This window comes from Schistocerca nitens, chromosome 2 (genome assembly GCF_023898315.1).
Source record: "Schistocerca nitens isolate TAMUIC-IGC-003100 chromosome 2, iqSchNite1.1, whole genome shotgun sequence".
NCBI lineage: Eukaryota > Metazoa > Arthropoda > Insecta > Orthoptera > Acrididae > Schistocerca > Schistocerca nitens.
The window spans coordinates 36,930,522-36,958,162 of NC_064615.1; the positions used below are offsets into that span (position 1 = coordinate 36,930,522).

The window sequence follows — 27,641 nt, forward strand, 5'->3', positions numbered from 1 at the left end:
ACATTTTTCATTAAAAATAGTAACTCATCTCTCATATGAATGTGTCGGTTCTGTTTTGGTTTTTTAACAATCCTTTTGCTTTAGATTATATTACAGACACCACATGGGATCCACAGCTGTGATAAATATCCAAAATTAATGGGAGAGGGTGAGGGAGGAAGGAAAGTGAAGGAACTAATGATGTCTACTGCATTGTCACCACTGATTCCACACAAAGTCCTGATGTAGCTGATATCATTAGTTCCTTCCCTTTCCTTTTCTTTCTCCCCCACTCTCTTCAATGTACATAAAAAGAGTAACACTGAAAAAAATCAAAAATATGTAAATTGTTTTTACAAAAATTTCAGCAGTAGTGAATTTTTGTGAAACAACTGAGCAAAAAAATTATTTTAAATGTTGCTGAAATTAAATTATCAACAAACAAAAACCAATAATTAATTCATTGTATCACATCCCACACTTCGATGATTATTTTGAAAATAATATTTGGTGATGGTTACTTTCCATTTAAGTGATATTCAGTGTAATACTGAAGCATGTTTCCTACATAATTTAATGCCAAAATGCTGTCTTTGTAATTTGAGTTACATTTTTTCTTCTTAACAATCGTTTTGCTCTAGGGTATATAACCAACCAATTTCGTGTAGATAAAATTATTTAACAAATACAAATTGTATTCCAAATGTTAGTGTCATTTTGTATCTTTATAATTTCAAAACTGTCAAAATTTGTAAATGTGTGTATGACAAAAAGTTTGATGTGGTTACTAACCTGTGTAGAGAGAATAAATAATCCCAGAATTTAAAATCTTTGATAGTACGTGAGATCTTGTTTTATGGTGAGATTTTGTTTTATGTTCTCATTAATTCACACGGAGTGGCTATACTGAATACTGCTAGAGTACTCTGATAATAGAGTTGATCTAAAGCAATGAAAGCATGCATTTAAATTTTTACACTGACGTGGGTTAGCTAAAATTTTTTTGTTATTCTACCTTTTGACTATTTGATCTGAGTAAATATTTATATAAAATCATTTGTACTCAAGATCTATAATATTTATTTGGTGTAAATTCTTTCAACTATAACCTACTAATGCTTGCTAATTTTGAATCTTCGTATGAGGACAGTTTTGATTGGAATTGTCTTCATTAAATTTGGGAAATTATATTAATTTTGGAAATATTTTACAGTATTCTGAACAAACTCAAAAGAGACAAGTCATTTACGACACAAGTATTTGACAGCAAAATAGTTTGAGTAGGTTTTGATTGGAACCTCGTGTGGACCATAAGTGTATACTGATTTTGAAGATGTCCTCATATTTGTTGTCATACGACATGCAATTCCTTTTCCTCAGTTTAGTTTCTACATTGCATAATACTGTACAACAAAAGATTGCTTTTGGTTTCCTCATTTTCTCAGTTCAAATAATACTTACTTGCAATAATAGTTGCAATTAACCATCTTCCACAGTCTATTCATTGTGGCTTGCACTTCAATAGCCAAGTTGTTATTGTTGTTGTTGTTGTGGTCTTCAGTCCTGAGACTGGTTTGATGCAGCTCTCCATGCTACTCTATCCTGTGCAAGCTTCTTCATCTCCCAGTACCTACTGCAACCTACATGCTCCTGAATCTGCTTAGTGTATTGATCTCTTGGTCTCCCTCTACGATTTTTACCCTCCACGCTGCCCTCCAATGCTAAATTTGTGATCCCTTGATACCTCAAAACATGTCCTACCAACCGATCCCTTCTTCTAGTCAAGTTGTGCCACAAACTTCTCTTCTCCCCAATCCTATTCAATACCTCCTCATTAGTTACGTGATCTACCCACCTTATCTTCAGCATTCTTCTGTAGCACCACATTTCGAAAGCTTCTATTCTCTTCTTCTCCAAACTGGTTATCGTCCATGTTTCACTTCCATACATGGCTACACTCCATACAAATACTTTCAGAAACGACTTCCTGACACATTGCAAGTATTAGTATAGCCAAGTATTAGATTAAAAATAGAAATAATGTGGACCTTTATCCTTGTTTCCACGTAAAAGTTTTGAGGCACTTAACTTATGCAGGCTACTCTATATTGTATATATGAAAACTAAAAGTATGTATGATTGTTCGTGTTGTCTGTTGCACTGCAGGTTCCCTGGATTCTAGCAGGACTTTTCTTACAAAGGCACTATGCAGATATGAGTAACATTGCCTTGCTATCCGTGTTAATTACATCTTGGGTATTTTCAGAGTGGGATAAGTTTACTGTACGCACTTCTGTAAACTGTTAGATTGCACTACTACTACTACTACTACTACTACTACTACTACTACTACTAATAATAATAATAATAATAATAGATAATAATAATAAACTAGTTGGATGTGTAAATTACCCTTACCAGTTAAAAAATAGTCATACTTAGACATCTGGTCACTAAATTGAAACTGAAAGTGACTACTTCTGGTATACATTACCTTTGGTGACCTCTCAATAATCCTGCAAGAAAATATGTTTACTAAGAGTGAAAAATTCTTTCTCTTAAAGAATGAGATCAGTTTCAACTTGATATTGGAATGAGAGCAGTTCTAATGTAGGTTGAAACATTACATTTCTTTGTTTGCTGATGGCTACTACATAATTTGACACTGTATGTTGTTCTTGTGATAATTAGTTTGTTAACATATTGTTTTCACAGGTTTCTCGAATAGACTACATTCACAGTCGGAACTTCATACATCGAGACATAAAACCTGACAATTTCCTCATGGGGTTGGGCAAGAAAGGAAATCTAGTTTATATAATTGACTTTGGTTTAGCCAAGAAATATCGTGATGGACGCTCTCATCAACATATCCCGTATCGAGAGAACAAGAATTTGACTGGTACTGCACGATATGCCAGCATCAACACTCATCTTGGCATAGGTTTGTGTTTTCATTTCATTGAGTCTCCTTACTGCAGGAGAACACATTTTTTGCAACTTCAGTTAATATTGTTGTTTCCTTGAAAGCATGGTAATGAGCTGTACCTTAAAGATTTTTTCATTGCTATTGAGCTGCAGATTGCATCACAAAGATAATAGAAATGTTGTCTTTATATTTAAAAAAAAAAAAAAAAAATTCGCTTCAGTGCATGGTATCTAGAAAACAATTGGGCTGTACAATGTATGCTGAAAAGAGCAAGTAATTTGTGTGAAATTATCCACAGCTTCAGTGTAATTATAGTATAGTCATCTTAAAAAAGAAGAATACTTTTGACATCAATTCAGATAATCAGATCTTTACAGGGAACTAAGATGTGGCAAGCAGAAGATTATTACATGCAGTCTCCACCTCTCAGGATTTGTGCTGTTCCATTTTAATACTTGTTGAACCTTGATTGCGTAGCCTACATTTTTGTTCATAATAATTTCTGTAATTTAAAACACAGAGAATTTGGCTATAACATCATTTAGTTTTAGGACTTCTGTTAAAATTGTAGAGTGAAATAGTCTTGGTAGGCTAATTATGTTTTATATCAAACAAGGCAGCACAGTGTTGGGAATGTGGACTCACTTTTGGTAGGAGCAGGTTGCATATCCCCATCTAGCCTGTCAGATTTAAATTTCCTAACATCACTTCAAATTCTGGGTTGTTTCCTTTGAATAGGCTGATTTCATTCTTTATCCTACCCCAATCTGAGCATGTGCTCAGTTTCTAATAAATGTTGTCAGTGGGATGTTAAATCCCAATCTCCCACCCCTTTCTAAACTGTTCATGTGCAATCACCATATTAGATGTTACAGAAGTTGAATAATATGTATGAAGTCAATACAGTTGTACATTAAACTTCTTTCCAGTAACATTCTTCCTTTCTATTGAAGATAGTTACTAATTCCTTCCAGAGAGATCTACATAAATCGTACAGTTACAGATTTTGTCATCATTTGCTGCTATGTTAGAGTGTATGTGTTCTTCTTATCTGATTACATGTTGCAAGGATTCAAAATGTAGTCCTGTTACACGATTCACAGTAGCTTTCTTGTGTCCCCAACTGAATTTCATTGAGCATAGTTGTAATATTGTTCCAGCGACCATATTAAACCTGATTAGATATTTAAAGATTTGTAGAGAGGAATATTGTTTTTCTGTCAACTAAATTTCATTTATTTGACTGAAGTAGCTTCTTTTACCATGGTTGATTTAAGACTAAGGTCACACATAATGATGAAAAACAAGGAGTAAATGCATTTACAACTCTGAAAACTATGAACTTTCTCATGAGAGAGTTGAAACTACATGAAAGGGCACAAAACTTTCTCAGCTCTTCTCTTGTTTTATCAATTGCATTTGTCATTCTAGAGTGTTAAGTTTTGAATGCAATTAAATTTTCAAGATATAATATTGCCTTTGTAATTGGCATCAGAACAATCTATTAGTTATATTTCAGAGTACATCAGAACAATGTATTAGTTATATTTGCGAGTACTCTATACCCCAACTTTCCGTTTACATCAAGTATTGGAAAATTCTATTAACAGCTTGTGTATGTACATTATTATATGACTGATCAAATACCTGCTCATTGCAAAAATGAAAAAAATGAACGCGGACACTGGGTAACAGACAAGAACTAAAGCGATCTGACCACTTCATAGTATTGTATTTTCTCAACTTGAGATAATTTTTCGTCACCCATTCCAGAAGTTTGTTATTCTCTTGAAGGCATGCTGATGTGTTAACATTTATTCCTTGCAAGATCTTATTCAATTTTTACTCTCACAAAACAATGACCGTCTCCAGTTCTAATATGAAAAGATTTTTCTTGTGATGTGACAATTTTAGGGTTCATTTTGCTCAACTTTGCTGCAGTAAGTTCTCCGTCTACCAATCTACAAAAACTGCAAGAATACCATAGACTGTTTTATGAAGATCCATGTTCAACACGGATGCAGTAAAATCAGAACCGATGCTATCCCAGGGATTGGCGAAAGCCAAACAAAATTGATGGATTGAAACAGTATCATCGACATGTCTAAGGGTAGCAGGAAAGCTCAGCAACTGCTCAAATGATTAATTAATGATTCAACTCAACTCAAAGTAAGACCCAACATTACCGCAAATGAAGATGCCCACCAGGTGATGCTGAATGGGAAAACTGAAGGAGAACGGAAAAATTAGGAATAATCCGGCAACATCCAGAAACAAATGTGCTGTCTGCTAAGTTTACTTTGGAAGAATTAAAAGCTGCTGTTAAGAAGTATAAATCCACCAAGGTGTCGGGACCTAATGATTTATTAGTGGGGCTGCACTTCATATGCTCACCACTGTTAAAGTGTTATTTTAGGCTTGATGAGAGAAACAGACATATGAATAAATGAGTTTACTTTCCTAGTTGATGTTAAAAGCTTATTAGAAGTCACCTCTGTGAATTTCTGTACACTATGTAAAATGTAAATTTGAAAGCAAGGTCAGATGCTATAGTTTCGCTTCATGCTCTCTTACTGTTGCCAATCTTAATGATCTATAGTGTGTGGTGTGTGTCATGCAAAGTATGTCATAGCGCATCATCTGCACAAAAAGTATATTTTCAGCACTTCACATAATGCTTTCACCCCTGCCTGTACTCCCATTGTTGAAGGGCCACTATCCCTCTCCACACATCCAGTAGGTGAGCTCATTTTACGTGTGTTAGTGCGGTGTGGTTGCTGTGCTGACTATTGGGTGATTTAAAAAATTACCAACCCATAAGAGTTCACTAGCCGAAAATGGGCAGCATTTCTTCGATTATGACCAAGTGTGTTCTTCAAGAATCAGTGTTTGAATTTAAAAGGTTGATGATTGATACTGTCAATGAATACATTAAATCAGAATTACGTCCAAAAGGTGAGACTGAGTTACAAGTGGCACTAGAAAAGATGGTAGCTAGGTCCCTTTGTCATGTATTGGGTTGGTCCAGAACACCTTGAGTTGACTGTCTTATTTTTCCATTACTGCTGCAACCTAGCAGTAGTTGTATCATAAATGCATGTTGAAACTAAATGTTCAAGTTGTGATGGCAATACTGATTGTTGATTACATCAGCAGTTCCTTTCTCACATCTTCCCTCTCCAAAATGGCCTAAAACATTCCCTCAATTCTTTCACCACCCATGATGTGAACCATCTGTCTTTTGTACCACTTATAACTCATTCAGTCACATCAAATGTCAACAGAAAGAAAATGGGATGAAGTCAAGCAAGACGTTGAGTAAGAACTTAGAATTGAAATAAACTTTACTGGAAAGAAATGTAAAATCAGGGAATTTTTAGCATTGATCTTATGGGTTTCTCAAAGGGGCTACGAATTTATGGCTTAGAACCACGAAAAACGTAAAATCGGAGAACTTAAAATCGAAGTTCCACTGTATGCATAAATGGCATAATAGATTATGTCAGAAGTTCTAATAGCTTTTCTGCAGATGGTGCTGTTTTATACAGAGCAGTTGCTTCGCTAGAAAATTGTAGCAAAATTCAAGACAACCTGCAGAGGAATGATGCTTCGTGCAGGGAGTGGCAGTTGATCCTGAACATAAACAAATTTAACACATTGCAAGTACACTGACAGAAAGATCTTTTAATAAATGACTACATGATTCGAGAACAATCACTGGAAGCAGTTGCTTTCTTAAAATATCTAGGAGTACACACATGGGGCAGTTTAAAGTGGAATGACCACACAAAACTAATCGGAGGAAAGACAACTTCTCAGACTTAGCTTCATTGGAAGAATCCTCAGGAAATGAAGTCCATCAACAAAGAAATTCATTCAGCCAATATTTGAATATTGCTCATCAAAATGGGATCCTTACGGAACCCCTCCACGCCTACACCGGCATGATTGCCAAACAAAAGTCTACTGCCATCTCTATGTAAGGGTTAGTTTTCACTAAAGTGAGGTCTCGCAGGATGTGGGTACTGTGCTGTTTGTGCACATCTGGTTAACCATCAATACGCACTCATCTGTAGATAGATTGGTTCGAAAATTGAATGAAGGGTAGTGGTTTGAAGGGTAGAGCAAAAAAAGTGCCAAGGCAAGCACAGGGAAAAAAACCTCTGTGATAGTTAGGTTGGCTAGTAAGAGCAGTAGCGGAATCTTGCTGACTGTTACAGGCCATGTGAGAGCTCCCTGACGCGCTGCGTCACTGGTGACTGGGTGCGGGGGAAGGCCCAGGTCACCCATCAGTGTCTGGTAGCTGAGCATCGTAGCCAAACTCTCTTGAGATGTACGGTAGCGTAGTGGCACCACTCGTCCTTCGTTGACTGTGCTTGACAGCCTCAATGAGGGCCGCGGTCGAGTCTCCCCTGTGTAGTGGATGACATAGGCAATACCCTTGAGTGTCCTGACTGCCGTGGTAGCCCACTCATTGGAGCAGAGCTGCTTAGAGCTGATGGGCTTCGGTGTTCTTGCAGCAGCACTTGTGTTGTTCTTCAGTGTGTACTTTTCCGCCTGCTACTCTGTAAGGGGAGCGGTGGCGGGTGTTGTCCCTTCACCTGTGGCATTCGCACAGATGTCGTGCATCAGTTGTGTGCACAATTGTCACAGTTGGTTGCATGCCTCCTCTGTCTCTGTAGACAGGGTGACCTTAAAAGCCGTCCTATCTGCGTCCATGGTGGCCTTGAAGGTCGCAATCGCCTCCTCCGCTGCGGCCGACAACGTGGTGCGTATCTCTTGCACTTGCGGCGCCTGCTGTACTGCTGCTGGCAGCCGGTCCCCAACTCCACTCTCACTGCTGTGGTATTCTGGCCACGTGTGAGCATTGGGAGCTGTCTTCTCACCTCTCGGTTGCGTCTTTGTTCAGCAGTGCTTATGGTGCCGTCGTAATTTCTTCTTGGTTTGCGCCTTGTCTCCAGCACAGCCATCGCTGGCAAAGGCTGGGCTACCATGCCAGTGTGCCACATGTGGCTCACCACAGCGAGCACAAGTTGGTGCCTCGTCTCGTCTGTCACAGGCACGGGTGCCATGCGCACTGCCGCACTGTGGTGAGTTGTGGTAGTATTTAGCCACAGGATCCATAGGGGGAGAGATTTGGCGGTCACAGGAAAGTCTGAGAGCTTCTTTATCCTGAATATTTCACTGCCATACGTCACAATTTCCACAGAAACTGTTTACAGCGACAGTCTCTTCTTATTCGTCTGATTGTGCAACTTAGCAGTTGCACCCCAGAATCAGTCGCGTAACAGCCCCTCTTGGACTGTATTCTCATTGTAGATCCAAGGCAGCCCCCTGATCAGAGCCTTGGATAATTTCTCACACTGTTTCATCGTGGTCATCTTCTCTGCAGTAGGTGGATCAATGATGTGGACAGCCCCAGCGCTCTTCGGTGCGCACTGGTCGGCCGTGCTTGCTGCCTGCAGCTGGAAAATGGCTTCTTGAGTCAAGGCACTGTGCGTCAACTTCTTCCCTGCAGTGGTTGGCTTTATCATCATACATCTCTGTCCGTTACCTCTACTGCACTTGATGTACAGAGGTGGACAGGTCATGATGTTCATCACACTTCCGTTCCACATTCCTAGTGGGCAGTGGTGTCGAAAGCAGCTTCCCAGTGTCTGTCTCCTTCTGTCCATTTCTGCCCATTCTGTGGTGCGAGAACATGACAGTTTTGCTGCGTCATAGTGACGACGCATAACAATTCACTTTGTGTCATGCCACAGTCTGAGCACAGTTTCACAGCTCCTCTTCTGGCCAAGCTCAGGTAGCGTGCTGCACCAGTGATACAGTTAAATTTTTGTAATTTGGTCTGGTGAGGACTGATAATCTACCAAAAAATTTTACTTTAGTTGACTACTGCAGAATAATATGCAGCAATAAAACATAAATGAGAGAAAAACACCAAAGCAAATCTTCAGTTGCAAAGAAAATGCTCCAGTGTTCCATTCACAACAACAAAACACAGTGCACAAACAAATGTCTGCTGACAACAAAATGTGTCCATGGCTTTAGGACGAAGACTATGCAATACTTCATAACAAAGTAAAAACTGCATTCGATGTGTGTGATGTCACAGCTGTTTACATTTCTAACAGGTCGCGAGAAAATATTGCGAATGATGGTTTGAGAAGTGTTACATTCAAAGTAAATTTCCTTCTAATTAAGATGAATTATGTGACATATGAGAATGTACGATGAATTTCTTAAATCACAGAGCGTGTGACTCTCATTCCAAACTTAACACTTTGAGGAGCAGCCACTTACCAGAATGTTTGCACCCATAAAACCAGACATTTATGTCATTATTTAAAAGTAACTGGCACACTTGTGTTTGATATATCTTAGAGGATAACATGTGCAAAAAAAAAAGGCCAATATTATATGTGAAAGCTTAGCTTTTCTTGTAGCTATATTCTGTGATTATATATATATGATGTGACTTACCGAACGAAAGCGCTGGCAGGTCGATACACACAAACACACATGCAAAATTCAAGCTTTCGCAACAAACTGTTGCCTCATCAGGAAAGAGGGGAAGGAGAGGGAAAGACGAAAGGATGTGGGTTTTAAGGGAGAGGGTAAGAAGTCATTCCAATCCCGGGAGTGGAAAGACTTACCTTAGGGGGAAAAAAGGACAGGTATACACTCGCGCGCGCGCGCGCGCACACACACATATATATATATATATATATATATATATATATATATATATATATATATATATATATATATATATATAAAGAAAGATGATGAGACTTACCAAACAAAAGCGCTGGCAGGTCGATAGACACACAAACAAACACAAATATACACACAAAATTCAAGCTTTCGCAACAAACTGTTGCCTCATCAGGAAAGAGGGAAGGAGAGGGAAAGACGAAAGGATGTGGGTTTTAAGGGAGAGGGTAAGGAGTCATTCCAATCCCGGGAGCGGAAAGACTTACCTTAGGGGGAAAAAAGGACAGGTATACACTCGCACACACACACATATCCATCCACACATACAGACACAAGCAGACATATTTAAAGACAAAGAGTTTGGGCAGAGATGTCAGTCGAGGTGGAAGAGTAGAGGCAAAGAAGTTGTTGAGAGACAGGTGAGGTATGAGTGGCGGCAACTTGAAATTAGCGGAGATTGAGGCCTGGTGGGTAACGGGAAGAGAGGATATACTGAAGGGCAAGTTCCCATCTCCGGAGTTCGGATAGGTTGGTGTTGGTGGGAAGTATCCAGATAACCCGGACGGTGTAACACTGTGCCAAGATGTGCTGGCTGTGCACCAAGGCATGTTTAGCCACAGGGTGATCCTCATTACCAACAAACACTGTCTGCCTGTGTCCATTCATGTGAATGGACAGTTTGTTGCTGGTCATTCCCACATAGAATGCATCACAGTGTAGGCAGGTCAGTTGGTAAATCACGTGGGTGCTTTCACACGTGGCTCTGCCTTTGATCGTGTACACCTTCCGGGTTACAGGACTGGAGTAGGTGGTGGTGGGAGGGTGCATGGGACAGGTTTTGCACCGGGGGCGGTTACAAGGATAGGAGCCAGAGGGTAGGGAAGGTGGTTTGGGGATTTCATAGGGATGAACTAACAGGTTACGAAGGTTAGGTGGACGGCGGAAAGACACTCTTGGCGGAGTGGGGAGGATTTCATGAAGGATGGATCTCATTTCAGGGCAGGATTTGAGGAAGTCGTATCCCTGCTGGAGAGCCACATTCAGAGTCTGGTCCAGTCCCGGAAAGTATCCTGTCACAAGTGGGGCACTTTTGTGGTTCTTCTGTGGGGGATTCTGGGTTTGAGGGGATGAGGAAGTGGCTCTGGTTATTTGCTTCTGTACCAGGCCGGGAGGGTAGTTGCGGGATGAGAAAGCTGTTGTCAGGTTGTTGGTGTAATGTTTCAGGGATTCCGGACTGGAGCAGATTCGTTTGCCACGAAGACCTAGGCTGTAGGGAAGGGACCGTTTGATGTGGAATGGGTGGCAGCTGTCATAATGGAGGTACTGTTGCTTGTTGGTGGGTTTGATGTGGACGGACGTGTGAAGTTGGCCATTGGACAGGTGGAGGTCAACGTCAAGGAAAGTGGCATGGGATTTGGAGTAGGACCAGGTGAATCTGATGGAACCAAAGGAGTTGAGGTTGGAGAGGAAATTCTGGAGTTCTTCTTCACTGTGAGTCCAGATCATGAAGATGTCATCAATAAATCTGTACCAAACTTTGGGTTGGCAGACCTGGGTAACCAAGAAGGCTTCCTCTAAGCGACCCATGAATAGGTTGGCGTACGAGGGGGCCATCCTGGTACCCATGGCTGTTCCCTTTAATTGTTGGTATGTCTGGCCTTCAAAAGTGAAGAAGTTGTGGGTCAGGATGAAGCTGGTTAAGGTAATGAGGAAAGAGGTTTTAGGTAGGGTGGCAGGTGATCGGCATGAAAGGAAATGCTCCATCGCAGCGAGGCCCTGGACGTGCGGAATATTTGTGTATAAGGAAGTGGCATCAATGGTTACAAGGATGGTTTCCGGGGGTAACAGATTGGGTAAGGATTCCAGGCGTTCAAGGAAGTGGTTGGTGTCTTTGATGAAGGATGGGAGACTGCATGTAATGGGTTGAAGGTGTTGATCTACGTAGGCAGAGATACGTTCTGTGGGGGCTTGGTAACCAGCTACAATGGGGCGGCCGGGATGATTGGGTTTGTGGATTTTAGGAAGAAGGTAGAAGGTTGGGGTGTGGGGTGTCGGCGGGGTCAGGAGGTTGATGGAGTCAGGTGAAAGGTTTTGCAGGGGGCCTAAGGTTCTGAGGATTCCTTGAAGCTCCGCCTGGACATCGGGAATGGGGTTACCTTGGCAAACTTTGTATGTGGTGTTGTCTGAAAGCTGACGCAGTCCCTCAGCCACATACTCCCGACGATCAAGTACCACGGTCGTGGAACCCTTGTCCGCCGGAAGAATGACGATGGATCGGTCAGCCTTCAGATCACGGATAGCCTGGGCTTCAGCAATGGTGATGTTGGGTGTAGGATTAAGGTTTTTTAAGAAGGATTGAGATGCAAGGCTGGAAGTCAGAAATTCCTGGAAGGTTTGGAGAGGGTGATTTTGAGGAAGAGGAGGTGGGTCCCGCTGTGACGGAGGACGGAACTGTTCCAGGCAGGGTTCAATTTGGATGGTGTCTTGGGGAGTTATGTCTGCTTGTGTCTGTGTATGTGCGGATGGATGTGTGTGTGCGTGCGAGTGTATACCCGTCCTTCCCCCCAAGGTAAGTCTTTCCGCTCCCGGGATTGGAATGACTCCTTACACTCTCCCTTAAAACCCACATCCTTCTCCCTTAAAACCCACATCCTTTCGTCTTTCCCTCTCCTTCCCTCTTTCCTGATGAGGCAACAGTTTGTTGCGAAAGCTTGAATTTTGTGTGTGTGTTTGTGTTTGTTTGTGTGTCTATCGACCAGCCAGCGCTTTCGTTCGGTAAGTCACATCATCTTTGTTTTTAAACTGTTAATTTTTCCTATTCATGTTTTCGCAATGCTTAACAGTGTGGGCTGACTACATCAAATGTCCTATGCTCTGAATATCAGCTGCCATTGGCTGGCGAGATCACGTGATGTGACCTGTATTGGCTGACAAGAATGCATTGCTGTCTCAATTTGAGTGCTTTGGAAACTAACGTGCTGTGTTCGATGGACTTCGTGTACCTGTTGCTGCATAGAAAAGATCTTCCCAAATAATGTCCTTTTTTTTTAACTGGGAAGTGCAGGATATTTTTTTTTTTTTTTTTTTTTTTTTTTTTTTTCCCTTGTCTGCGTATGTGCCCTGTAAGGTGGCTTGTGGAGAGTAGATGTAGAATGATTGTGACACGGAATAAATATTGATCTGCATCATTTGCTTGAAAATTAAACTACAAAAGAAAATCTAAAAACTTCTTGCTCAGGCATTAAGGAGTCTGCTTGAATGTCACATCTCGGAATACAAAATCTTTGATTCACAGTTTTGGCGTCAAGTTTGCCTTGAAATTGGTTTGGCATTTGACCAAAAGCATCAGATCCAAATATATGAAACTATGCAACATAGGGTTTTCATCCATTGTGCAACTCATGCGGCATTGAATCCCATATCAATGTTAACTGCTCCTGCCCATAAAAACTTTGCCAGTCTGCTGTCAACATCATGTGTGTGGTTGAACAGTTTGTCAGTTCCCCCCCTTAAATCAACGATTCTTCTATGATGTGTATGCAGTAGTTGTTTCCAACTGGATTCCAAGGTTCTGAGAAGCTGTTTTATGTCTTGTTTAATACACTCAGTACCATTGTGCTGCTGCAAAATGATGATTCTTTGACAAAACTGGTTCAACAAGAAAGTGTTGAATTCATGAAATCAGTCAACGATACCAATTTGTGCCTGAGAAAGTAAGCAGTCCTGTAACCAGTTGCATCATCTTTAAATGTTATTTTGTGTTGACGGATTCAGTCAGCCAACATCAGACTGTAGACATCTAAATGAATCAATTCCCCTGAGTTTATGGAATAAATTATCTCTTCATTGTTGAACTTAAGTTGATGCTCCTGATGACTCCAACAGGGTTTACAAAAAAAGAAAAAAAAAATCTTCTGTTATTACATTAAGCTCTTAAACGATCCCCTTGGCTCACATTTGTGAAGTGTCTGTGTATTGCCATGCCCCAATCTTTCATGCCACAATGTTGGGTCATTCACTGCAATATTTACTTCATCACTAGCTCACATGAATTTTGTCAAATAAAAACAATCTACAAACATTGTGATCTGGACTTGGGACTGAGACACCTTGTCCTCATTCCTTCAAAACTTTTATACATTCTTTCCCATCTGCTTCACCTGGTTCTCCTCAACCAATCACACCATCTTCCTCTCTGGTGTCTCCATTCACACCTCAGTCCACATTAAACCCACCAACCACCACAGTAACTGCATTTCAACAGCCGTCATCCCTTCCACACCAAAAAATCCCTCCCATACAGCTTGGCCTCTGGGGGATGGCGTGTCTGCTGCAACAAAAACTTCCTTACCCAGTATGCTGAGGGTCTCACCAAGGCCTTCACAGATAGGTGCTATCCCCCAGACCTCTTCCACAAACAGATCTCCCTTGCCATTTCCCCCACACAGCCCCAATCCTCCCACCATCCCCAAGAACCAGCTACAAAGAACTGCCACCTTTGTCGCCCAATACCACCCTGGACCGGAACAATAGAACCACATTCTTTGTCGGAGCTTAGATTACCTATCATCATACCCTGAAATGAGGGACACAATATCCTTCCTGACCATCCTAAAGTGATGTTCCTGTGAAAGACTCGGGTGCAAGACCTGTCCAGTGCACCCATCCAGCACTTCCTATTCCAGTCATGTCACAGGTTTACGCTACCGTATCCAGGCCCAGGCTACCTGTGAAAGCAGCTATGTCATTTACCAGCTCTGCTGTAACCATTGCACAGCTTTTTACATTGGTACAACTACCAACCAGCTGTCCACCAGGATGAACGACCACTGTTGCCAAGAGCAAAGTAGACCACCCAGTGGTACAACTTGCAGCTGAACATAACATGCTCGATTTCAATGGGTGCTTCACAACTCAGGCCATCTGTATCCTCCCCTCCACCACCAGATTTTCCAAACTGCACAGATGGAAGTTATCCTTACAACACGTTCTCTATTCCTGAAATTATCCTGGCTTCAGTCTATGGTAACCTGCTGTCCTACCACCACCTTCCCCCTCACCCTCTTTATGTGCTGCCCTCTGCCAATGCACCCACCCATCTTTCCCGTTCCCTGCTCCTCTCATTTTTCACTTCCCATTCACCCTCACCCCCCTGTCACAGCCTCCTCACGCTGTTGGCAGTCTAGTCTCTACCCACACCACCAAACAGCACCCACCTCTCCCCCACACATACTCCTCTATCCCTTCCTAGCCCCTCTCCTGATTCCTGCTTTTGTTCAACGTGAGAGTCGCACTGCGATGCAAGATGCCAGGATGGCAGTCAGGTGCATGATGTGTGCTTGCTTGTGTGAATGAATGAATGAATGTATGTGTGTTTCCTTTTCTGTAGAATGCTTTGGCCAGAAGCTAAATGTGTATCTGTCTTTTTGTCATTGTTGTTGTTGTGGTCTACAGTCCTGAGACTGGTTTGATGCAGCTCTCCATGCTACTCTATCCTGTGCAAGATGCTTCATCTCCCAGTATGTACTGCAGCCTACATCCTTCTGAATCTGCTTAGTATATTCATCTCTTGGTCTCCCTCTATGATTTTTACCCTCCACGCTGCCCTCCAATACTAAATTGGTGATCCCTTGATGCCTCAGAACATGTCCTACCAACCGATCCCATCTTCTAGTCAAGTTGTGCCACAAACTCCTCTTCTCCCCAATTCTATTCAATACCTTCTCATTAGTTATGTGATCTACCCATCTAATCTTCAGCATTCTTCTGTAGCACCACATTTCGAAAGCTTCTATTCTCTTCATGTCCGAACTATTTATCGTCCATGTTTCACTTCCATACATGGCTACACTCCATACAAATACTTTCAGAAACGACTTCCTGACACTTAAATCTATACTTAATATTAACAAATTTCTCTTCTTCAGAAACTCTTTCCTTGCCATTGCCAGTCTACATTTTATATCCTCTCTACTTCGACCATCATCAGTTATTTTGCTCCCCAAATAGCAAAACTCCTTTACTACTTTAAGTGTCTCATTTATTAATTTAATTCCCTCAGCATCACCTGACTTAATTCGACTACATTCCATTATCCTCGTTTTGCTTTTGTTGATGTTCATCTTATATCCTCCTTTCAAGACACTATCCATTCCGTTCAACTGCTCTTCCAAGTCCTTTGCTGTCTCTGACAGAATCACAATGTCATCGGCGAACCTCAAAGTTTTTATTTCTTCTCCATGGATTTTAATGTTCGGTAATTTTCACATCTGTCAATACCTGCTTTCTTTGGGATCGGAATTATTATATTTTTCTTGAAGTCTGAGGGTATTTCTCCTGCCTCATACATCTTGCTCACCAGATGGTAGAGTTTTCTCAGGACTGGCCCTCCCAAGGCCGTCAGTAGTTCTAATGGAATGTTGTCTACTCCCGGGGCCTTGTTTCGATTCAGGTCTTTCAGTGCTCTGTCGAACTCGTCACGCAGTATCTTATCTCCCATTTCATCTTCATCTTCATCCTCTTCCATTTCCACAATATTGCCCTCAAGTACATCACCCTTGTATAGACCCTCTATATACTCCTTCCACCTTTCTGTTTTCCCTTCCTTGCTTAGAACTGGGTTTCCATCTGAGCTCTTGATATTCATACAAGTCTTTCTCTTATCTCCAAAGGTCTCTTTAATTTTCCTGTAGGCAGTATCTATCTTACCCCTAGTGAGATAAGCCTCTACATCCTTACATTTGTCCTCTAGCCATCCCTGCTTAGCCATTTTCCACTTCCTGTCGATCTCATTTTTGAGATGTTTGTATTCCTTTTTGCCTGCTTCATTTACTGCATTTTTATATTTTCTCCTTTCATCAATTAAATTCAGTATTTCGTCGTATCTGTCTTTAACCCACTGTGTCATCTGTATGATAAGTAGCAGTTTGTCTTTTCCTTATATTGTTCACTACCCTGGTAGGGGTGGGCCAGCAGTTGGTTTCTCTGGAAAAATTATAAGTAGCCGAAAAGACAGTGGATGACAACAAACTATACCCAAATCCAAAAGGACAAACTGAGAGTAATTCAAATGTGAAGCCAAGAAACGCTAACAGCATACAAATGGAACCTAAACAGCGAAATGAGGGAAATAACAACATGTGTGCCTATATGAACAGTAACATTGGCAACCAGAAAACTTAAATACATCTGCACAACTTGATGAAGACTGTGCTTGGACCTTTCTCATTGCTGCCAGTGAGTCTTGCCAATGGGCCTGTTGTCCTCACTGCCCATGGTGCAGCTGTGAAACAATACAATTCTGACAAGCTAATGATATTGATCTTGGAGTCTGGTGACAATACTAAGTCCCTCCCCATTTAATAGGCGCTTAAGGTTGGACCAGACCCATATTTTGCTCACCGGGGCTATGGGCTGCGTTGTGAGAGTAACCCAGCCATCGGCTCAAAAGACATGTCAGTTTTCGGGGTTTCCATCTATGTGGCACCTTGTACATTTGCTGCCTGATCTACTTGAGGCAGTAGTTGCTGCTGAAGTATTGAGAATGTTTCAGTTGCAGTATTGGAGGAAGTGACTCAACCTCCAAGGGTTGACAGCCTGTGCTAAATCACTTATTATTCCAGCTGGTAATTATGGCTTGAATGCAGATTATAACAGTGCTGTGGCCATGTCCCAGGTGCAGATCAAGGAGCACTGGCAGTCAGAGGAGTTATTCTGAAAGTACAGTTGCTGAGAATGCTGGAGGCGAAAGTCCTCTGCACTGGCTGAAGGAATGAGGATGGTTCCTTGTATATGTCATGACCGCAATGGGTTCTTCAACCCATCTGCTATGAGTAAACTTTGGCGCCACTTGTGATGCACGAATGCCCAACATGGCTTCTGGTAAAATGTATGAGCCCAGAGTGCCACCCTTTTGGTAGCAGAGTGTGTGACTTAGGCTTGGAATCCATGAGGCAGAACACTGCCGATCCAGGGGTGTGTGCAGCGTGCGCCTATGGAGCATATCAACCAGGTTTCGCCCATTGATGGGGTGGTCCAGTAGGTGGCAAGAAACGCTGTTAAGGCTTCATCAGTGAGCATCAATGTCAGTGTCTTGCTCATTTGTGCTTTAAAAATACTGGCCATCTACTCTGCTCCAGATTACAACACCAGGTGGAAAGCAGCGATGGTCAGGAGCTATATTCCATGGTGTTAACAGAAGTCATCAAATTTTACTAAAACAAACTGAGATCTCTTGTTGGATACTATGTTTTGTATGCGGGGGGGGTCACTAACTTTATGGTAAAAACTGTAGTGTGTGCAGTTGTAGAAAACTGACACCACATAATGAAAGTTAGGGAATGCATCCATCAGCAGCAACCACATTGCACCATTAAAAGGGCCGGCAAAGTTGATAAGCACACCCTCCCAAGGGTGCTCAGGCTGTGATTATGGAGAAAAATTTTTTGCTGTAGAGGCTTCATTGTGAGCACAACTTGACACTGCTCACTGCATGCTCGTTGTGCTGTCCATTCCTGTCCAATAAATGTGGTGCTGAACTAAGGCTTTCATCTTAGACATCTCCACCTCCCAGTTGTATATATGTAGCAACAGAAGTGGTGGTGGGACTACGTGACATTCAGTATGGTCTGTAGACAACACTACTCTCTAAACAGCCTGAAGCCTATGTTCCATAGCAAAATAATTTTGCAACATTGAATCTGACCCTTTTAGGAGACACTCTGGCCAACCATTTTACATACTGATACAACTCTACACTGGAGGGTTCTGCCTAGTTTACAGTGCCATTTTGTGATCAATGATTAGAAAATGTTCCAGGGTGTGGTGCATAGTCTGCTTCCATACAGTCGAACTTCACTTTGGGGCTAGGTATGGGAAAAACTGACATTTTTTTTATTTTTTACTAATACCCAGTTAAGAAAAAAAGGAATGCTGAGGATTAGATGGGTAGATCACATAACTAATGAGGAGGTGTTGAATAGGATTGGGGAGAAGAGAAGTTTGTGGCACAACTTGACTAGAAGAAGGGATCAATTGGTAGGACATGTTCTGAGGTATCAAGGGATCACCAATTTAGTATTGGAGGGCAGCGTGGAGGGTAAAAACCGTAGAGGGAGACCAAGAGATGAATACATCAAGCAGATTCAGAAGGATGTAGGTTGCAGGTACTGTGAGATGAAGAAGCTTGCACAGGATAGAGTAGTCTGGAGAGCTGCATCAAACCAGTCTCAGGACTGAAGACCACAACAACAACCCAGTTAAGATGGAAATATCAATTAGCCATAGCAGCAGTGGCAAAATTTTTACTGTTTAAAGAAACCTGTTTTAAAAAGCTAATATTTTTTTATTCTTAATATTTCCATTGATTTGAATGTTGCGTTATTACAGAAAATGGGAAGAGATCAGGGCTATTTTAATAACAGTGCTGACAGACATGAGCAACTAATGCATCACTTAAGAAATGGTATAGTTTCGCTGAGACAGTAATGTACCACTTACCATGTGGTATGGCCTATTAGGTGGTACTTACGCAGATGCATTGTGCAAGACTTGATCTATCTTGTCTGTATAGTAGTTTCTTGCTGTTGTCGGTGGACATCAGCTGTATTACAGAATGGTCCCATCCCTAGTGGGGAAGTGTTTTATGAATTGCAGTATGACTGAAGTACAATCCTCTGTTTGCAGTAAAAGATTAAGAACAGGAGGAGCCACTATGAACTTGCGACATCATATAGTTAAAAATAAAAACAGAAAGTGGCTTAACTACTGCGCGTGTCTTCGTAATAGACCTTTATCTGCTTGTTGCCCTTGAAAACGGACAAATTGACACAAAAAATATTCTACTCCAACCTCAGTTTTCATTCTTTAGCACTAACTGTTAGTAATGCCCAAATAGTTGTATGATCCTCGATTACGACATGAGTGTTGAACAAAGTTTGAAAACATTAGAATCGAGGGGAGAATACTGGTGATTTTTTGTAGTATTCAATCATTTATCACTTTTCAAAAAAGTAGTTAATGGTGGACAGCCATGTTTTATTTTCTTATTTAATTTGCTATTTTGATTCTATGTATCTTGAAACTGAAGGAGTCAAAATTTTTAAGTGTTTGTTTGGTTTCTATGCTTATTACGGGAAATAATAGGAATAAAAAACAAAGAACCAGTTATTTCAGAAACCAGTTACTTTGAGTGGTTTTAACAGTCAGGTTTTTAAACTGGAATTGAAAAAAAAAAGATATAACAAAAAGAAGACCTGTTGTCCCAGCAATAACCGCCATACCGCCACCCCTAATTAGAGCCATTGAGGAGACATGCTAACAGACTAGGGTGTGCGTGCTGTGTAGTGAGCTGAAAATGAATATCATAGTGGTAATTGCCAATAATAATTATCCAAGAACATAGCCCTATGTTGAAACACTGTGCTATTTTGTCTGGAAGTTGAGAATGTGGAGCAAAAAGAACTAAGAGTTTGTATTCAGGAAATAACTGTAATTTATTCCCATATAGGAAGTCATGGAGTTTTTTAACACCGTAGACAATGGCCAATGTCTCCTCTAGTTGTGAATAATTTTGCTGTGTCTATGAATGTCTTCAGTGCAAAAGTTATTGTTTGCTGTATACCAGCAGCATCCATATGCAAGAGGACAACCCCAGTCCTGTAGTGTGACATGTTGGTTGCAAGGATCGTGGCTTATCTGTCGTGAAAGTTGCTAAGCATGGGGTTGACCTGAGATATGTTTTCAGTTGCAAAAATGCTTTGTAACACTCGAGAGACCAAATGAGCAGAATACATTTCTTCATCTGATGGTTCAATGGATTCGTGTGGTATCTGCCTGGGGATGAAGTTCACATAGTACTTGATTTTTCCCCACAAAAGACTGCAATTCCTTTTACGTTTATTCTGTTCGGTGGCTTCTCAGTTACATCAATGTGCACTGCCATTCTCGCGATCGTTTTGCTGCTTAGTGTGTGACATAACACCACGGATGGTGCAAAGAACTGTCATTTGTCCAGGTTACAATGGAGCCTGTGCTTCAAAGCTGCTGAAACAGTGTTTGTAAGTTTGGAATGTGCTCTTCCATAGTAGCACCCATCATCCAAATAGTTTATGCACTTTGAGATACAGTGAGTTAGTTGCACTGCCTATCTTTGGAAGATTCCTGGTGCTGAAATGACCCCAAAAGGCAACCTTTTGTATTGAAACCTTCCAAAAGGCATATTTATAGTCAGTCTTTTCAGTGTGTCACTGTCTGGAGGCAACTGCAAGTATACATCCTTCAAATTAATCTTTGAAATAACACTGCTCCCCTTCCATCTTCGTTAAAAAACTTACTCTGGCCAAGGGATTCGGTAAATGTTGATTTGCCGTACATGTTAATTGTGGCCTCAAAATTATCACAAAGTCTGAGGACCTTTTTGCTTTCTTTACGAAGACCATGGGAGTTGCCCACTGATTAGCTGAGATTTGCATAATTACTCTTAATTCATACGAACCTGTCTCAACTCAGTCTTTACTGCATCTTGCGTTGCAAATGGAACGGCTGTGTACAACAAAATTTAGGAACAACGGATTGCTGTAGTGAATATGCATTTCAGACTCATTGGCCCTACCAGAAGGTGATTTGAATAACTCTGCAATAATGCTTAGAAGTCCCGGAATGATACAAAACTGGACACCAGATTTACATCATCCCATACTTGGAAACGAAAAGTGGCAAACACTCCTAAACCAAAAATATTTACAGCCAATGGAGAACTTATGACAGGCAAAGTGATTTGCCGTTCAGTGCTCCCTTGTATTTTGCTCGTACAGTAATTTGTGCTTCCAAAAAGATCTTTTGCCAGCTGTATGAAATGCTGCCCACTGCAGCAGCTGCATACTGGGGGAGCCCAAACATTGATAGGTGATAGTTTTCCTTGTTAATTGGATAAACTACTTCCCCCTTATCCATCTAGAACTGGATCACAATATCATTGGCATCCAACTCAATCGTGAGTTTATTAGACTCTTGGCTAGGTTTTGCTGAGGCTGGACTTAAAGCAATCACTAACACTTGGTCATGTTTTGCTGCCCGCAGTGTATTACCGAATCGGTGCATTGGCCCACAGTGTTTTCCTGCCTTGTCACACTGTTGCCAAGTGACCTTGCTTGCAATAGGCATAGCATGTGTCAAAAAAATGTGCACTGGCAACGATCTTGCCACGTCAAACATTCTCGACAAGGCTTAAGCATCAGGGGGGAAAGTTTTTCGGTAAGGAACGTGATTTACATCAGAACCCGGCTAGGCCTGTTTACTAAATTCACTTAAGTTTTCTTGGGATATGTAAACGTTACCTTGTGCAGCCCTCTCACCCTGTCGTCGTTCAGGGGACTAAAGGTCTCCACACACATTCAAGCTAGATATAAAATTTCCTCTTTTCTGTCCACAGGTTTGTTGGACAAACTCGTACACCTGGCAACATCATTTGTGAATTTAACCACATTTTTTTAAGCATATGCTGTTTGTGTTGCAAAGTGATTTGATACTTGGGGGAATGGCTACCAATGCAGACAAAGCATTCTTGCATTGACTTTGTCATTGTATGTAAAGAAAAAAGATAACAAGACAAATTGAGAGAGAAATATACCCATGAAAAGTCAGTTAAATGAAATACAGTATTACACTCAGAACCTGACGGTTACATCAACTTTCTCTGAATGGACAGCCTGACTTTAAAGAACAACATTATTTTGCCACCACAGTGGAAAAAAAGACACTTGTATTTGAAAACTTATTTTCTTCTTCTTGATCCTCAAATCACAGTTCATTAAAATACTACAATGTGGGAATATATCACATTACATTTTTATTGGTCCTTTTGATCATTTGTTGTACAAGGTACACAATATGATATTGGACAAGTCATTGTGATTTACAATACATGTTTTTAAGCCATACAAGAATATTTACATTGATTTAGGCTTAATATTATCACAGCTGAAGGTTCAGATTCCATAAATTATATTTAACCCAAGTAATTCAGATTTTTTTTAGTATTTGCCAGAAGTTTTATGTATCAAGATATTCTCTATACTATAAAAACATTTTTGCAATACATATTTATGGACAGCAGTTTTAAATTTTGAAATGTCTTTTAATGTTTGTAGGTAGCTTATTGTATAGTCTGTTTCCTGTTTTCGGTGGTCCATTCTGTTTTAGTGTTGTGTGTGCATGTTGAACATGTATGCCCTGCTTTCTCCTTGTGTTACACAAGTGGATGCTCTGGTTAGTTGACACAAGATTGTTGCTATTTTCTAAGATTTTCCTTACAAATATGATTACTTGTAAAATGTACAGACATGGTAGTGGAAGGATATGTAGTTTCTTGAATAAGGGCTTGCATGAGCTTCTTGATGCAGCATTTTCTATGGCTTTCACAATTCTCTTTTGGCATATAAAACAACTTTTGCTAGCAGATGCGTTTCCCCAAAAGATTATGCCATATTGCAGTAAGGATTCTGCCTGGGTGAAGTATACATCTTGTAGTGTCTCTTTCGATGTGCAATCAGAAAGAATTTTGATAGTATAGCAAATGGTATTTAATTTATTTGTAATGTATTTTGTATGCTGGACCCATCTTAGACCTTGGATCCATATCCCAAGAAATTTTGTAGAGCTTACATTGTCGAGGGTTCTGGTAAACAACTCTGTCTGGTGCTAATGGACATTTATTTTGCACTGTGTGTACACTTATTGTAACTGTTTTTTTCTGTGTTTATTACTAAGTTGTTTCCAGAAAACCAGTCTGTAATGTGGGTGGTACAATTTTTAATCTCGTGTAGTAATTTTTCTTTGGTCCTTCCTTTTATCATCACATTTGTGTCATCTGCAAATTTTATGTAATTATGGCATGGGCTAGTCGGTTCCAAGTCATTTACAAAGAGTAGAAACAGAACTGGAGCCTTGTGGTACACAATAATCGATGCTGTGCTTTCCTGAGCAGTAGGACTTATCTTGTTCCCTTCTTGGATATTAAGCTCAACTATTTGCTCTCTGTTTTGAAGATATGATTTTATCCATTCATAGGCTGGGCCCCTAATACCTACGGATTCAAGTTTCTGAAGCAAGATGTGATTGATGACATTGAATGCTTTAGAGAGGTCTAGAAATATGACTGAGATATGTTCTTTATTCTCTATTGCATTTAAGGCTTCATTTAGGAATGCAAAGATAGCTGTCTCAGTAGATTTAGATTTTCAGAATCCATGTTGAGTATTTGAGAAATAATAATTTTTTTCTGTGAAACTGATAAGTCCTTTATGATAGATTTTTTCAATTATTTTGGAAAAACCAGATAATAGTGAGATTGGCCTGTAGTTTGATACTTTTGTTTTTATCCCTTTCTTGAACAGGGATTTTACTTTTGCTATCTTCAGTTTTTCTGGGATCACCCCTTCTGCTAGAAACCAGTTACAGATGTTGACAAGTGGCCTGGCTATGAGGGGAGCACAGTTTTTCAAGATATAGTCAGGGATATTGTCAGTACCAACAGAGAGTTTGGGATTCAGTTCTTTGATTATATTAAGTATTTCCTTTTCATTGGTGGGGTATAGAAAAATAGATTTGTTATTTATAGTACATCTGGATTGAATTATAGGAGTACACTGTAAATTTTGATTTATAAGGTGTTCAGCTATCTCTGTAAAGTAGGAATTAAATTTATTTGTAATATTTGTAGGTTCAGTTATCACAGTTGAGTTCTCCAGTAGGCAGTTAATGTTATGGAAGTCTATCTGTTCTGCTGCGGTTTCTTTCCTGGCAATATTTCATATGGCTTTCATCTTATTGGTGGAATTTTTTATTTATGTGTCATTTGCCATTATTTTTGCTTCTTTGACAACATTTTTGAATATCTTTTTATAGGTTTTGTAATAAGAGTCAAATTCTGCTGATGTGAGTTGTTTGGACAATCTGTGCAGTAATCTTTTTTTGTTTGAAGATACTAGAATCCCAGGAGTAATCCATATATTTTTTGTTTTCCTTGTGTATGTTTGGAGAGAAGCACAGTTCAAAATAGTAGGAAAAAATTGTTAATAAAGTTAGTATACTTTCCATCTGTGTGTTCGCAGTTATAAATCTCTTCCCAGCTTTCTTTGCTCAAGTAATGGAGAAAATGATTTATATTTTCATTACTGTAGTTTCTATTGGTGGTTGTTAGGCAGTGTTTAAGCTGTAGCTCGGTTTCCATACCCAGAGAGAGTTTTTGAGCTGTGTGATCCCCAAAGCCTGTGTTTTGTGTTTCTATTGTATTGTTCATTTCTACATTTATAAAAACTGATCAATCGTGGTACGTGAGGTCTTTGTGATATGAGTTTCTGTTTCTATGGTGGATTTCATGTTAAAAGTTAGCAAGAGATTCAGTAATTCATTCTTTCCTTTGGTGTCATTTGCAAAGTCAGTATTAAAATCACCACATAAAATAACTCTTCTGTTTCTCTGCGTTAGTCTGTTAAGTGAATATTCCAAACTTTGTGTACTATCTCAACTCCCGATAGGTCTACATCTTTTTCCTTCATTATTTCAACAGGAAATTTCATATTGACAAAGTTTATATTATTTCTTATGAATATACAACTGCCACCATGTGGGGCGGCGGGTGGAAAATAAAGTTATTATATCTCTCTTATTTGTTGCCATTCTCAACACAAGCTCTCTAACTACAATGCTGGCAACCAGAAAGTGATTAGCAATAACATGATGCCTGTAATTACAGTTCACTGTGCCCACTCTGATGAAGAAAAAGTTATTAATTATTGAAGTTCATTACTCTGAGGATTTAGAATGATGCCTGGGATTCATAGAAAATGCAGTTTACTACAACAATTTTCACTATATTCTGAAAACAATAAAACATAAAATTCCAGACAGATGATTACCCCTATCAGGTAATGTACTATCAGAGCTGTTCAGAGTCTATTACGTGGATCCTATTATACCTAGATAATGAAACTGTTCAATAATTGTTATCAATGTAAATGTTCAAAGTGAATGCTCACTAAAATTTGATGTTCATACTCTTCAAATGCCACGCTAGTAATGGTAGAAAGTTTTGTCCTGCAGCGACACGTGAAAATACGACATACGCAAACTGAGACTAAATCACTGGAGTCATTCTGTAATTAACACTTTACCCCAATGCGAACTCATTGTTAAGTGCATATCGAGTTACTTAGTACAGCATCCAAGGCTGTTCCTTGCAACTGCACAAACCCGAAATGACTCGGAGTGCGCTCTTATATGAATCTAGAAGAGAACTGGGGCCTTACTCTAGCTCGCACGCTCTTATTTATACAGCCGCGGTGCAGACCGCCGATAACATTTGCCTTACTGACTAGCCGCTGGGGCTAGCAGAACACCACTTCAAGTTACTAAATAATTAATTGCTTCATTCGACAATGAAGCTCTTGAGTTAATTGTGCAATCAGCACACAGGTAAGTATCTATAATAAAATTTTAATGTGACTAGGTTAAATAGTTTTGGCGAGAGAATTATTTTAGTTGTACTGCACGCAATAGATGAGCTCTGAACTTGTCCTTTGGAGAGACGCTACAGCTATAGTTTTATAGCTACCTTTTTGAAACTTCTCACATCTTTGTTATTACTGTGTATCTCCATTCTACCTAAATCTAAACATCCTAGCTTTATCTGAACACTTACTTAATCTATCTTGCTTCTGAACTTTTAGGACGCAAAAACAGAAAATCATGAATTTCAACAAAATTATTACTTTGTGAGATCCAGTATGCTGTTTCCATTAAATTACAATGAAAAAGGAATCTGAATATAAATTTTGAAGTTTCTAGCTCCTTCCTGTTGCGCCAATGATTTTTACGTAGAATTTCCAAATTTTGAAAACTGTTACCAAACTGAAACTTAACACACATTATTATTTTAGCATCACTCCTGAAATGCTATCAACTTTTCAGATTATTTACTTTATTTTTAAGGTATTGTGCAACATTCGTGACGTCATAGCTAGTTACAGTGGACTAGGCTGGCATACAATGAAAAGCATATGAATTCTGTATGGCGTGAGTAGGCTGCTTCTTTACAACCATGTTTAAGAATTTTTCTACAGAAATAACCACCTAGCACAAAGTTAGGTAGGGACACAATATGTAACTTGTCCTCATCAAGCCAATGTTCTGAGACACAATAATGAGGTACTTTTTAATTCGTTTTCCAATAGAATTTGGATTTCACTTGTTTTACTAGTTAGTGGTTGCACATTTTGGTGAAAAAGAACATTTGTTCATATTTTTGTGTTTTACCTGTGAGTTTTTATTTTGTGTCCCATTCCTGGCTGCGAGGCGGAGGTCTTTATTTCATCTGATACATCATTTGTAGTATTTTTTGGATTTTCTTTTCAGGGAAATGTTTTACAATGGGAATTCAACATTTCTCTGGATTATATTTGCATGTGTGTATTTCCACCCCTATTACTGCCTGTAAGTTTCCCTTGTTCATTATAATCTGACAAGCATCTATGAGCACCTTACTAAATATTCTAGAACCTAGTCTGTTAAGATGCGATCCATCTTTACCAAGACACTTGTCATTAAGAAATTTGTTTGGGTCAATGAATATTACACCCAGTTTATTACATTCCTCTTTAATATTGTCATTTATTCTGTGTATGTATCTCTCATTTCTGTACACAATGCTACTGATTATAATTCTTGAGGTGTTGTAGACGTATCTGGCAGTTCTTCTTAGGTTTCTCGTGTTGTTGTTGATTTCTTCTTCACTGCTGCTTCATAGACAGTTCGTTCCAATGTGAATAAATACATCTTTGGGATTTCTCTCACATATCTTAGTAGCACTTGTTGCTGATTTTAGGATATTGCTGAAATGTTTTTGTGATGCTTAGCCCTGATCCCAGGGCAAACGTCTATTTTTGAGTTTGGAATTAAGATTCATCCATGGAAGAATTAGATAGCTTAGCTCTTTATTTTATTGTGCTGCAACTTTGCG

The 27,641-nt window shown here is 39.9% G+C and overlaps 1 protein-coding gene across 2 annotated transcripts in view; it reads left to right on the forward strand.

Annotated features, from left to right (window-relative positions):
• LOC126235707 (casein kinase I-like) overlaps positions 1–27,641 on the forward strand; it is a 96,677-nt gene that overhangs the window by 18,953 nt on the left and 50,083 nt on the right. For both annotated transcript variants that reach the window (XM_049944467.1, XM_049944468.1), the window contains exon 5: positions 2,695–2,923. In XM_049944467.1, the coding sequence (XP_049800424.1) occupies positions 2,695–2,923 (229 nt within the window). The remainder of the gene's footprint in view (positions 1–2,694; positions 2,924–27,641) is intronic.